This window comes from Myotis davidii, unplaced genomic scaffold, assembly GCF_000327345.1.
Source record: "Myotis davidii unplaced genomic scaffold, ASM32734v1 scaffold330, whole genome shotgun sequence".
Lineage (NCBI taxonomy): Eukaryota > Metazoa > Chordata > Mammalia > Chiroptera > Vespertilionidae > Myotis > Myotis davidii.
Genome location: NW_006283770.1, coordinates 7358152 through 7370533, shown reverse-complemented (window position 1 = coordinate 7370533; position 12382 = coordinate 7358152). Strand labels below are relative to the sequence as shown.

At 45.0% G+C, this 12382-nt stretch overlaps 1 protein-coding gene across 1 annotated transcript in view; it reads left to right on the top strand.

The window, feature by feature from the left end:
- The window catches only part of SLC6A5 (solute carrier family 6 (neurotransmitter transporter), member 5), a 47150-nt gene extending 35059 nt beyond the window's left edge, over positions 1-12091 (top strand). Inside the window, exons 14-16 of the mRNA XM_006753969.2 lie at positions 835-935; positions 4894-5061; positions 7510-12091. Coding sequence (XP_006754032.1) covers positions 835-935; positions 4894-5061; positions 7510-7665 — 425 coding nt within the window. The 3' untranslated portion in view covers positions 7666-12091. The remainder of the gene's footprint in view (positions 1-834; positions 936-4893; positions 5062-7509) is intronic.
- Positions 12092-12382: the final 291 nt, after the last annotated feature.

Here is a 12382-nt window from a genome sequence, read left to right as displayed (position 1 = left end):
CATATTGCATCATTCTCCCCTTTCTTGCAGCAGAGGGCAGGCGCCGAGGACACAGGACCAGAAGGAGGAGTCTGGGCTGGGAGCTGGGGGCTCTGGTCAGGGGAGGCAGCTGGTGCAGGTGGTACCCAGGGAGGTGGTAGCAAAGGGTGAGAGATGGTGAGTGAAGGCTGGAGAGGAGCCCCCAGACTCTAAATTCCCCATTCATTAGGGATTAAGGACCCAGAAATCCAAGGGGCTGTCCGAGCTCGGAAGCAGGAGGAGCATGTGGTTGAGGTCTCGGGGAAGAAGCCTGCGCTTTGCAGGGGGGACGGCAGAGGTGCCACTTTCCACATAAATGACCCAGAGGATGAAGGACTGAGAAGAATGAAGCTGAGGCTGCCAGTCCACTTGTTAGAATGGCCAACTGTAAGGGAGCTTCATAGTCATGCAGGACCCTTCAGCTCAGCGAGCCCACAGGCCTGAGAAACCTGTTTCTGATGAGCTCAGGAAACAATGCAAGAAATTGCTCAATTTGAAAACATTCTCGATGGCTTTTTCTTTCAAGGAGTGGTGTAGAAGCCTTCCTAAACCAAGAGTGTGTGGCGATGGGGGTTATGTGTGGCCATGAGACCAGGGTCTCCTCTGCATGTTGCTTCAGTTGATCAGTGATCAAGAAGCCACAGTCCCTTGTGTTCCAGCAACATTTGTTTGATAGTTTCCTACATAATAGGGGTCATGTTGACACCAGGCTGGGGCTGTCCCTGGCCACGGGCACCCAAGGGAGGGGCTCTAGCGCTGCCCCTCCCCCTTACTGCCACCACACCTCATGCTAGGCCTCCACCTGTCTGTTTGCAGGCTTGCAGAGATTCTGCGAAGACATAGAGATGATGATCGGATTTCAGCCAAACATTTTCTGGAAAGTCTGCTGGGCATTTGTGACTCCAACCATTTTAACTGTAAGGACCGCATGCTGTATTGTGCAGATGGGACCTTGTATGTGGTGCTTTGTGCGTAAACAAGGACTCGGCCTACTTAAGAGCCTGGGAAGCTGGTAGGATGGGTATTAATTGTCTTGCCTTTCAGATGTGGAAAAGAGGTGAAGCACCTTGCTTAAAGGTGCTTAGCCAGTTGGGTGCAGAGCTGGACTCATGCACAGTTTGGGGCATCCTTATGGAGTGTTTCCCACGGTAGCAGTCTGCCTTGTGTACTAACAGTCACAGTCCCCACTGCTAACTAAGGTCCAGGCTCTGTTCAAGGGGCTTTGTATGTTTCACCTCAGCTCTCCCAGAGCAGCTCTGTGGGGTTGGCCTTAAATCCTCTCCATTTTACAGGTGAGGAAACCGACGCCCAGAGGTGTTGTGACTTGCCTAGCATTGCACACCAATGATCAGCAACAGCCTGGGTTCGAATCCAGGCAGTCTGGCTGCAAAATGCTTATTCCTAACCACTACTCAATACAGACACTCAATTGTTCCTTTTTATTGCTCTGAGAACTATTTTGTCTTCCTCAAGTGTGGTGATGACATTTTGAGATCATCTGATATTCATCTGAAAGATCAGAGCTCTTCATGTATCAGTAAATCTGCATAGGGACTTACGTGCATGTCCCGTCACCTCTTTTACTGTGCCATAGGCTGCAGGCTTCGCCTCAATCTACTCTCCAAGCACAGTAACTGATGGAGATCTTGCATTTCCCCCTTCTCCTCCCTGGCCTGAGCCAGGTGAGTGTCTACTCAGCAAGGCGGCAGGAAGCCAGATGTAGTTCCCCCTGTACCCAGCAGGTGGCAGTAGAAACCAGATTAAGACCCTTTTGCTCCACAGTACCAACCTCTCTCAAGGAAAACAAGCCAGGATGGAAGTAAAATTGTAAAGAAAGTATGTTTTCCCTTTTAAAAAATAATGTCACAGAGTTTTAATCAAAACACCTCAACTTCCTTTTAAAAAGACAGACGCTTACACAGAAAAACTATTTAGTATTTATCTCCCTCTGCATGGACGGACACAGGTAGCATTCTGGGGCCCCATCTGTACTCACATTTTAGAGGCTGTTATCTGCCTGAAAAGTCCCAGTAGACTTGGGCCATGAGAATTGAAAAGCAGTAAGATAGAATTTCCAGTCTCTTGAATTCAGGACCGAAATGTGTGTGAAGAACTCGGACTTACCTAATTGGTGGGAGGAAAGAGCAACACTCTCCTGCCTCTGGCATTTTCCTCTCTGTTGCGCTTTGCTCCCTCAGCCCCCACTCTGCCCCAGTGACTGCTGTACATGACTTATTCTTGGGCAAAATCAAGTTAGAATCTGCTCTAGATTCTCCTTACCTCTCTCTCCAGTCCCAGAAGAGATTAAGTGTCAAAGAATTTGATTATATTCTGCAGAAACACCACATCATAACAGTTAGCATGCTATTTGTGGAGGTCAATGAGAGGCAGGCACTGCACAAACACCATCTCTGAAGTTCCTGCCCACCCCGCTTGGTTGTAGGTTCAGAGCTAAGCATTGAATTCAGGGCTGTCTAGGCCACACTGATACATTCTAAACGCCCAGTGCTTTTCAAATTTGTAATCCCAGTTTGGGATTTTAGAAGTCTCTTTTTTGTGTGTGAGCAGGATGTTAGGGAACAGGAATTCTAGGAACTTGCTGTGTTTTTTGAGGAAGTCCCTCAACTATGCTGTGCTTTACTTGATTTCCATTATAAAACTCCTGTCAGAGACCTGTGGAGAGGTCCCAGAAAATACCCTCAACCAGAGTCCCCCTCTGGGGAAGTGACAAACAGAAGTGGCCAATGCCATCATCACCGACCACAAGCCCTCTGCTGGCCATCTCAGGCTGATATCAGCAAAGCTCAGGGCAGGCCTGACTCCGTGGCTACATTACCATCTCTGAGGGCCAGCCTCACTCGAGGGCAGCATTTTATCAAAGCTGACTTGGCCCAGGGGAGTTTATTGCAAATAACTTTGATATGATATTTGTCCAACTGAAATGGGTGTCGAAGGACCAAGCCTAACACTTCTTATATTTTGCCCTTCTATAAAATGGATATTTGTGGTGTGCTGAGACGGGCTAAGATTATGGGTTTAAATTACTTCAAAACTCCTGAAATAAAATGGATCATTTTTATATGTGCCTTCCTGGATTTATAGGGCTATATAAATACTTTCCATGCAATCATTGTATACATAGTCAGATCACGTCACTGAATTATGTGCACACATAAGCGGATGTATTGCTGTTTATATAGTAAATGAAATGGAGCAACTTACCATAAATACATTAGGCCGCACTTCCAATAGGCGGGTTAATAAAGCTTATAACTCAAGGGGCGAATGTTTAAAAGGGGGCCTAGAGTAAAACATCTCTTTCCATAAGAGCAGTTTCTTTCAACAGTTGTCTTCAGGCTCATGTTGCTTCAAATAGAAATATTGAATTATTATTGCATTGAAATACTCACACGCCCTAGCAGCCTGGGCTTTGCAGCAATCATATAGATGCCTCACATTTGTACAGTGTTTCACGATTTCCCCAAAACATGTCCATATGTTTTCTTTCCTGACATAATTCGCTCCAATCATTTTGGGGCAGTTATTTTACTGCTTAAGATAGAAGAAGAAAGGTGGGAGGAAGGGAGAACTTAGTCATTATCATCATGTACGTGACTCCAGGCTGATGCAGGATGAATCCAGGGAATAACATGCTTTTCTCAGGGCAGTGTCCCCAAAGGCTTGGCCAGAGCAGCTGGGGCCCCTGCTCTGTCTTTTTGGTGCTTTCTTTCTCAGCACACATCTCCCCTTGTTCCTTTTCAGCAGCACTAACCAGCCTTCAGAGGGTTCTCCCTGCCATTGCCAGCGGAAGCGTGCAGGATAGGAGATAGTGGGTAGAATCTTGACCGCTCTTAAAATAAGGGGGAACTCTAGAGTAAATACCAGACTATCATCCCCAGAAAACTCCCGTGTTGCATAGGGTGTGAAATATATCCGTTTTATAGTAGGTCCCTCAGTTAATTAGCGGGAAAGCTGAGATTAGCCTCTTGGTCTCCTGGCTCTCAGCCCACCATTCAGTGACGAGGCCCTTCACCTTGAGTCAGTTGGAAGGGAGGCTGTGCATCCATTCTCTGTCCCACAGCTCATTTTCGGACCAGGCTTCTGACTCAGGCACTGCGTGGGGACCACTCAGGGTCTCAGCCAGCTTTATAGCCAGCTCCTGGATGCAGGCATTCCCCGTTCAATAAGAAGACGTAGTGATTCAATTCACGTTTTAAAAATTAAAACTCAGCCCTGCCAGTGTGGCTCAGTTGGGGCATCGTTCCGTACACCAAAGGGTGGCAGGTTTGATTCCCTGTCAGGACACATACCCAGGTTGCAGGTTTAATTGTGTATTCGATCCCTGCTCAGGGCACCTGTGGAGGCAACCAATCAACGATTCTCTATCACATTGATGCTTCTCTCTCTCTCATATATATGTATGTATGTATGTAAAATTATTAAAAAACAAAATACATAAACTTAACAGGTTTATTTCTTGTAACAAAAGCTGATGACCCATCATAGAAAGTACAGACAACCCCTTAAAAACACCCCCAGCCACCTCCACCCACCAGTCGCCTTGCTGTATGCCCTCTGAACTTGTCATCTCAGCCTGTGTGTGCCCACACCTGCAGGTGCGATGCTCCGTTCCTACGTTCCTACGGGAGAGGCCACACCCAGGGTCAGCAGCTAGGCGAGTTCTCCTCACCTCTTTGAGATTCAGTTTCTTCATTTGGAAAATGGATTACTGACTCTTCCCTTTCAAGGTTGTTATGGGTATAAAATGACATCATAGATACGTAAGCATCCAGCTCAGAGCAGGGGTTCAGCATGTGTCTGTGGGATGAACGGATACCTCACACCTTGATGCCTGTGTTTCTCTTTTCCTCCTAGTTTATCCTCTGCTTCAGCTTTTACCAGTGGGAGCCCATGACCTATGGCTCTTACCGCTACCCTAACTGGTCCATGGTGCTCGGATGGCTAATGCTAGCCTGTTCCGTTATATGGATCCCAATTATGTTTGTGATAAAAATGCATCTGGCTCCTGGCCGATTTATTGAGGTGAGTGTGCCCGCTACTCTCCCCTGGCATCCCCTCTCAAGGGAGAAGCTCCGAGAGCCCTGTGCATTAGAAACAAGAGATTCGGCAAACTGATTCTAGAGGGAGACTTGATGATTAAGTGATTACAGTTGCCAGCGTTTCTATTAAAGCCATTTTTATTATGTATTATTCCTCTAATGGAGGCTCTGAGCCAATCCGCAGGCTGAGCTGTTATTATGCTATCGCTCAGCGCGTTGACAGCTCTGGGGAATGAGTGATAGAAGTGCCTCCTCCCCTCTCACCCATGGTTTAAAGCCCAGTGCTTGGCTTTTAACCACACATCAGATTCCCTCTTCCCAATGTTCCCCTCTGTTTAAGGCTCTTCCCTCCAAGCATCTATTACCATTCAATTAAAAATCACTGCCCTCCCATTGTGCCTGGGTTAGGGATGGCCGGGGTCCAGGCTGGTTAAAATGTCACCATCCCGTAGAATGTAACAAGAGGTCCGGAGCATGGCTGGTAGAGATGAGATAAATTTCTTAATTACAATGCAAAACAAAAATAAAAATCCCCACACGCTCACTCCAGAGTGGATGGGAAGGGGGCTGACTGCTACTTTACTGGGCCACTTACCAGATAAGTGTGTCCAGGCTGCTGTTATCTATGACAAGTCACTTGCTCAGACATGCTGGGAAAAGGGCAGCTCGGACTCCCTCTTGGAGAGCCAGAGGCCTGGCATTTTGGACCAGACTCGTGCTCCTCAGGGTGTGGCCCAGGGACCAGCTCGTTGGAGATGCAGATGGTGAGACTCCAGCGTGGCTCCACTGAACCAGAGTCTTGGGGAAGTGAGACCCTGGAGTCTACAAGTTAACAAGCTCCCAGGTGATTCTAATGTGCACTCACATGTGAAGGGCATTGGATTAGGGCAGTGGTTCTCAACCTTGGCTGCACATTAGAATCACCTGGGAATCTTTTTAAAATCCTGCTTTCTGGGCCTCATCCTCCAGAAATTCTGTTTCTTTTTTACTAATCTTGTGGTCCCACCCCATAACAGAGAAACAGAATTTCCGGAGGATGAGGCCAAGAAATCAGGATCTTAAAAAGATTCCCAGGCGATTCTAATGTGCAGCCAAGGTTGAGAACCACTGGATTAGAGCAAGGGGCAGAAACACCTGCAGACAGAGTGCAGTGCTGAGCAGCTGTCGGGGCTTTGCTCTGGGTCAGCCAGGCTGAAAGAGAAGGAGAGAGGGCTCTGGGATGTCCATGAAGGCTCCGGAGGGGAGAAGCGAAAAGGGAATAGAGCCTGTGAGTAAATGTGTAGCCAGATGTCCACGTGCTGGGAGGTAGCCTTGGTTTTCTCTGGACTAAAGGAGGAGGTAGAGTGGGCGAAGGGAGAGGTCAGAGTCTGCTTACTCAGGCAGATCTCCAGGTTTTGTCCTCAGGAAATACTATTCGTTGTCCCCTGGAGGTTAGTACCGAGGCCTCCTTGACCCCCAGGAAGCTTGCTGGTGTCCCTGATGAACTTCTCTATCAGCTGACCCAGAAATCTCTTTTCCCCTGAACAAAAGATGGCTTAGCACTACTATTTTTGTGTCAGACTGAAATTCTCTAAACTGATGAGTTGGCTATATAAATTTATTATGGTTGATTTGGGACACAGAGGTTGCAAACGGATAATTAAGGAGAGATTAAACTAACAGCTATAAGAGGCAGCTTCACTTTAATAGTTAATAAACATATAATTGTTCCCTCTTACGTAGTGAGAAATATGTTTTCTTTCCTCCCTCTTCCTAAAATATGTTTCAGTGCGATTATGTTTTGGGTGAGAAGTTCAGTTGAAGGACTAGAGATACCCTATTATTTGCAGCTTGACTGCAAGAGCCCAAGCCTGCTGAACCAAGTCAGAAGCATATATTTTTGTCAACAGATAATTAAAATCTTTGCTCACTCTTGGCAATGTCTCTTTGGGGCTGGGATATTTTTTTTTCTGGCCATTTATTTACTTTGGGGAAATATGCTCAACAAAATCCAATTATTTTGATGTAGCAACCCACTGTTGGAACTAAAGAGCAAAAGTAATAGAGCACACGTGTCCCTTGCAAATTGCGTTTGGCAGTGTCGAGAGAAGTATGCGGGTTCTGTTCATTTGGAGGGAAAAATGTGTAATTAAAATCTGGGTCCTTTTTCCTCTATTAATCTTGCACAAGGCAAATCCTAAGCAATTGTAATATTGCTTTCAGGGTGATGTAAATAATTTCAAGTGAACCAAACTAAGTCTCCTCTTTAATGAGACCGTGGCTTAGTTAAATAATGGCTGATCTTTCCACCTGCTTCTCCTGGTAGGGGACCTCTTGGCTCAAGAGGGGACCTGGAAAATGTGATTGCACACAGTTTGGGGGTGCGGGGTGGTGCCTTGGGGAAGAAGGTGCAGTACTTCCGTGACCCTGTGTGTCTTTGGCTTCTTTGCAGAGGCTAAAGTTGGTGTGTTCGCCGCAGCCGGACTGGGGCCCATTCTTAGCTAAGCACCGTGGGGAGCGTTACAAGAACATGATCGACCCCTTGGGAACCTCCTCCCTGGGACTCAAAATGCCAGTGAAGGATTTGGAACTGGGCACCCAGTGCTAGTCTGATGGCATGAGATGGCCCAGACTTGATCCTGCTTTCCCTCTCTGCCTCCCCCTACTGGTTTCCCAGCTTTCTTCCCATTTTGCTGCTGCTTTCTCCCCACTTCTCTGTTCGTATCTGTGCATGAGAGTGGTTCCATAGGACCTAGTGTAGCATGCTGTAGTGAAGAGCTAGACGGACCTCCTCAAGCGCCGTTCACCTGTCTCCGTGGTGTCCGTTGGCAGTAGGGTTGGTCTGCTGAGCACGCACTTTACCCCACAGGAGCGGATCAGCTAGGTGAGCACTTTCTGGTGATGTCACAAGGAGGAATGTATGATTTGGCCAATGGAAAAATATATGCTGTCTGTTATCCGTGGTGCCCATAAAGCATCTATCGAATGGCAGAACCACAGGACCATTAACTCGGATTCATGGGTGTCATAGGGATGAGCTGAGCAGTACAGAGCTTTCATTCCGAAAGACAGGGCACGGTACACTCGGAGGGTCAGCGGTGGTCAGGACATGCGTTAGAGCAAGACAAGGCCAGCGGGTTTGGGCACCATTACGTGGTTAAGTTTCTATTTTGATTCACAATTGGGGATGTTTCCTTCATGTGGAACAACTGTCTCAAGTGTGCGGGGACACAGATACTTCACTCTGCACATGGACCTCAACGAAGAGTCAGCTCCCTTTCCACTGCTATCTTTTAAAAAATAACCCAATTTCTGAGTTCTTTGGTCATTTCCTCCACCTCTCCACAAGAAGCCATCCTATAATTTGTGCCTAATTTTGTATGTTCATAGTAGAGCTCCATTCCAGTTTCTACATGACATTTAGCACCATGGTTCAATGTCATGGTCCAGTGTTTCTTCTTTTCTACATGTTTTCTATAAGCTGCAGATACCTTGCTGCTCAGCCTTTGGGACAATGAGACTTACCCTGGTCCGTCTATAAATTCTATATATAAGAAACAAACTCTTAAAAGACAGATAACTTCTCAATTTTTACTCTCAACTTTTTCATTCACAGTCGATTCCAAATGTAGTTACAGAGAAACCACAGAGATGAAGAGTTTAATAGAAAACCACCATGATATCCACTGTGCTTTTAGGTCACAGTATTTACAGAATTTCCTGGTAAATACAGTTTAGGTAAGTAGTGAGTGAGCCAGTTAAGTATAGCCTTTAAGACTACCTTTAGCTAATTCAATTTTAAGAGTTCCCAATTCACAGTACTCAGAACCACACTCTAATGAGAGTGCATCACGTGTCTGTAGAGGTTGGTGAAGCTGTAACTTCATTAAATTCTTGTATCCTGAATGTGTGTAGATGAAACTTTTCAAATGTGATATGTGGTCACACAGAGTGTGTATCCCTAGTGATGTTTTCTGTCCTTAAAAATATCTTGGAAATCATTGTAGAGAAAGTGAGTTTAGAATAATGTAGCCTGGGTTTCTGTTTTCTGATGGTAAGAATTTCAAAACCTCAAATTGTTCCCTTTCGGGGAGATCATTTCAATCATTTTTTAATTTGTCTTCATATTACAGGGTCTCAGGCAAAGTTCTCAGTTCAAATCTTGTATATTGATGTGACATTTTTATCCATTCAACAGCAACGGGACCCAACACCAGACCTTAATGTAACATTGGTTAAAAAAGGACTTTATTTATTAAAAGAAAAAATCTCAAGTCATTTTACTGAGCTGTCCCCTTTACTAGGGCAAATATCATTGCCATGTGCCAGACACAGATGCGAACTTCCAGTTTTCAAGAGCACCCTGAGGAAAGGTTTAGAAAAGGAAACAAAGATGGGTTTTGAACTGGAGGTTTCCATCTCTTTGGTCTGCAATGCATGTTTGTTCTCCCTGTTCCCTGGTCTCTCTTTCTGTCTGGCTCCCAAAGCTAGAACTTACTAGACTCTCTCACAGACATTAAACACTGAGCTCCCCCTGGACTTAGTGTTAGGAAGCTGAGCTGTGGCCTCACCTGCCCCAGTGTTTCCCGTAGTGGCCTGTCTGCCATGAACACTACTTTCCACAGAAAGCCATACTGATGAGCGGCCCCCATTACGGGAGTAGATCTTGCTGAGTGGTATCCAACATCCGCCTCTGCCATTGACACCTGGTGGAATGGGAGAGGGAGGGATAATTTAGGCTTGGAAATTATCTGCAGCCTTTCCAACTTGGACGTTGAAGAAAAGAGCTGAAATGAGTTGGCATTCTCTCGTGAGATCTATATGTTTGCGTCAGGATGAATGGTGTTTGGATTTTCTCTCTCGCTTCTTGGCTAAAGCTTGAGTCTTGTGTTGGGTGCCAACCCCATTTCAGCTAATTATTGATGTTGTGATGAAAAGACTCTGGATGCTGCCATATCTGCTTTGTGCAAACTGAAGGTGAACATCTGGTGAGTGGGTCCCCTCCCCAGGCAGGGTGTCCTGCAGCTCGGAGCAGCCGCATTGGTGTTAATTACCATTTGTCCAGTTAGGACCCAGTAGCGGGTCCCTGAGCAGCTGGATTTATTCTTTCCCTTCCCCTCCAACTTCCAAGTTTTATATACACTTTCCTTAAAGGCGAAGGGTTCTGAAATTAGCTGGAAACGGTTACCTTGGAGGGGTGGTTTTGCCCATTTCTGTAGTTATGTTCCACTTCAAGGCTCTCTTTGCCAGATGTGTCCAGTGTCTGAGCTAACCCGTCATGGCGCACCTACCCTCCCGCAGACTTGGCTGGAATGCTGAGGGCTGGGAGATGCGTGTGACCAGAGGGGTGTTTCCATGCTGTGTTAAAATGCAGTCAATTGGAAGAAAAAAATATTGAATGAATAAAGAGAAAATGAACAGTGTTGTAAACTGCCACTCAAGAGTTTCCCTGAAAACCGAGGAGAAAGCCAAGTTGCCGAGAAAAGACTTTATTGGTTCGCTGTGCAGAATGTGGGGTGTTTTCCACCTGTGAGATTATTTCCTAACACCAACAAATGCCAGAAGTCCGTTCTGAGTTAAAAAAAAGCCATATGTTAAAAACAGTAACCCTGTAATATCCATAAAGGAGAAAAACATGTATATGTCTTAACTATTGGTGTTGTGGCTACTTCTGCAAATACTTGTCTAGCATATTAGTAACTTAGTCTTTAGGGCTATGTGTTTGTCGTGTATCAATGTGTCCAAGCTGGTCTTTGTTCCTTTTTCCTTTCTATTTATTTATTGCATGAAATCTGTGGTCAATGCAAATCAATGACCTCAATGTCTTTGAAATTTCCCATGTGTTTTTAATATGTAAGAAGTGTAATCAACGTGTATTCCAGTGAGCAGCACTTTAAAAAGACATTTGACACAGTGAGCGTTAAATAGATACCAGAGTTGGGTTGTCTCTCTGCTGATTGGAGTTGAGTTTTCCTCTAAGATCTGTTCTGTTATCTACATGTGCCTCAGTGCTTCCTGACAACCTCCACCCATCAGCATGGTTGTCCCATGCCTGAAGTTGAGAACTTTCTTTCCTGTTTGTCCCCTTGGCCATGGGCCATTGTCCTCTTCCCAGAGACTTGGGCACTAACTATTGCTTAACATTTGTGTGATGGCAAGATCATACCACTGCTGTCACACCCATGTTTGGGCCTGGGACACACTTCTTCATGGCAGATGACTTGCATGAGGGTGTGCTGTGCGGCAGGTTGTCTTGCAAGGAAAAAAGTTCAGGGTCAATGAATGAGCAAAACTTCCAGGCTGGGAGCAAAGCTTTGGGTGATTTAATCCTGGTACTAATTTCTTCCCAAAGTGGCCCTAGGATTAGTGAAGGTGAAGCTTCCTAGCTTTTCCAGATTTTGCTTCAGTTGCACAGGAAGACTGAGTAGTTTTGAATTGTGGTCTCTGCTCGGTCACTTCTGAGCAACCTGCAGCCAAAGAGAAAGTGTGTTCAGATGGACCGAAAAGCAAGCAGTGGTCTGATTTACCTGCCGGCTTAAATACATCTTCAGGTAACCATTTGCCTTATAGGTGTATTTTATTGTTAGGATGATACTTACTAATTGATAGGAACTGTTTTGTCTCTCATTTTTGGGGTCTTTTTTTGCACTTTATTATGGACCTATCATGGAATAGGTTTATTCTTAAATTGCATACTTGGCTAATGTCCTAAATGTAGTACTGTTGCCTATAAATAAAGATATGTTCGCTAATCAGGTCCTATTTTTTCATTAACTGTACATGAAGAAAATATATTATGTTACAAATGATGCACCATATATATATATATATCTTGTAGAGTACATATTAGATATTGTGTACTATTCATTTAAGAAGTCATTATTCTTGAGGCCCTACCTCAAAGTTTGTATTTATGTACACAAATGCAATTTATTGTATTCTATATTTGCTTATTATATACTGATATAAATTAGAGTTTATCCTAATAATGTATGAGTTCACAAAACCCTAAATAAATGTCCGTGTTTAAAACATGATGATCACAGTATTGTGTCTATTACAAACCCACATCCTTTCTTAATCAATGGCCTTCAGGTAACTGCAGGATTGATCTCTTTTATTGGGAGAAACCTGGAACAGAAATGGAAAACTGCTCTCTTGGGTAAATGAGATTGGCACTATTGAAGAAACACATATTAATTAAATTGTCATATTCGTAACCACCAGAATACGCTATTGTTTGCTGAATTATTCATTACCCCTTCTAGGGAAGGTCAAAGAGGTAGGGAGAGTCAGAGTGAACCTGAGCAGAGGGACTGGGCAGT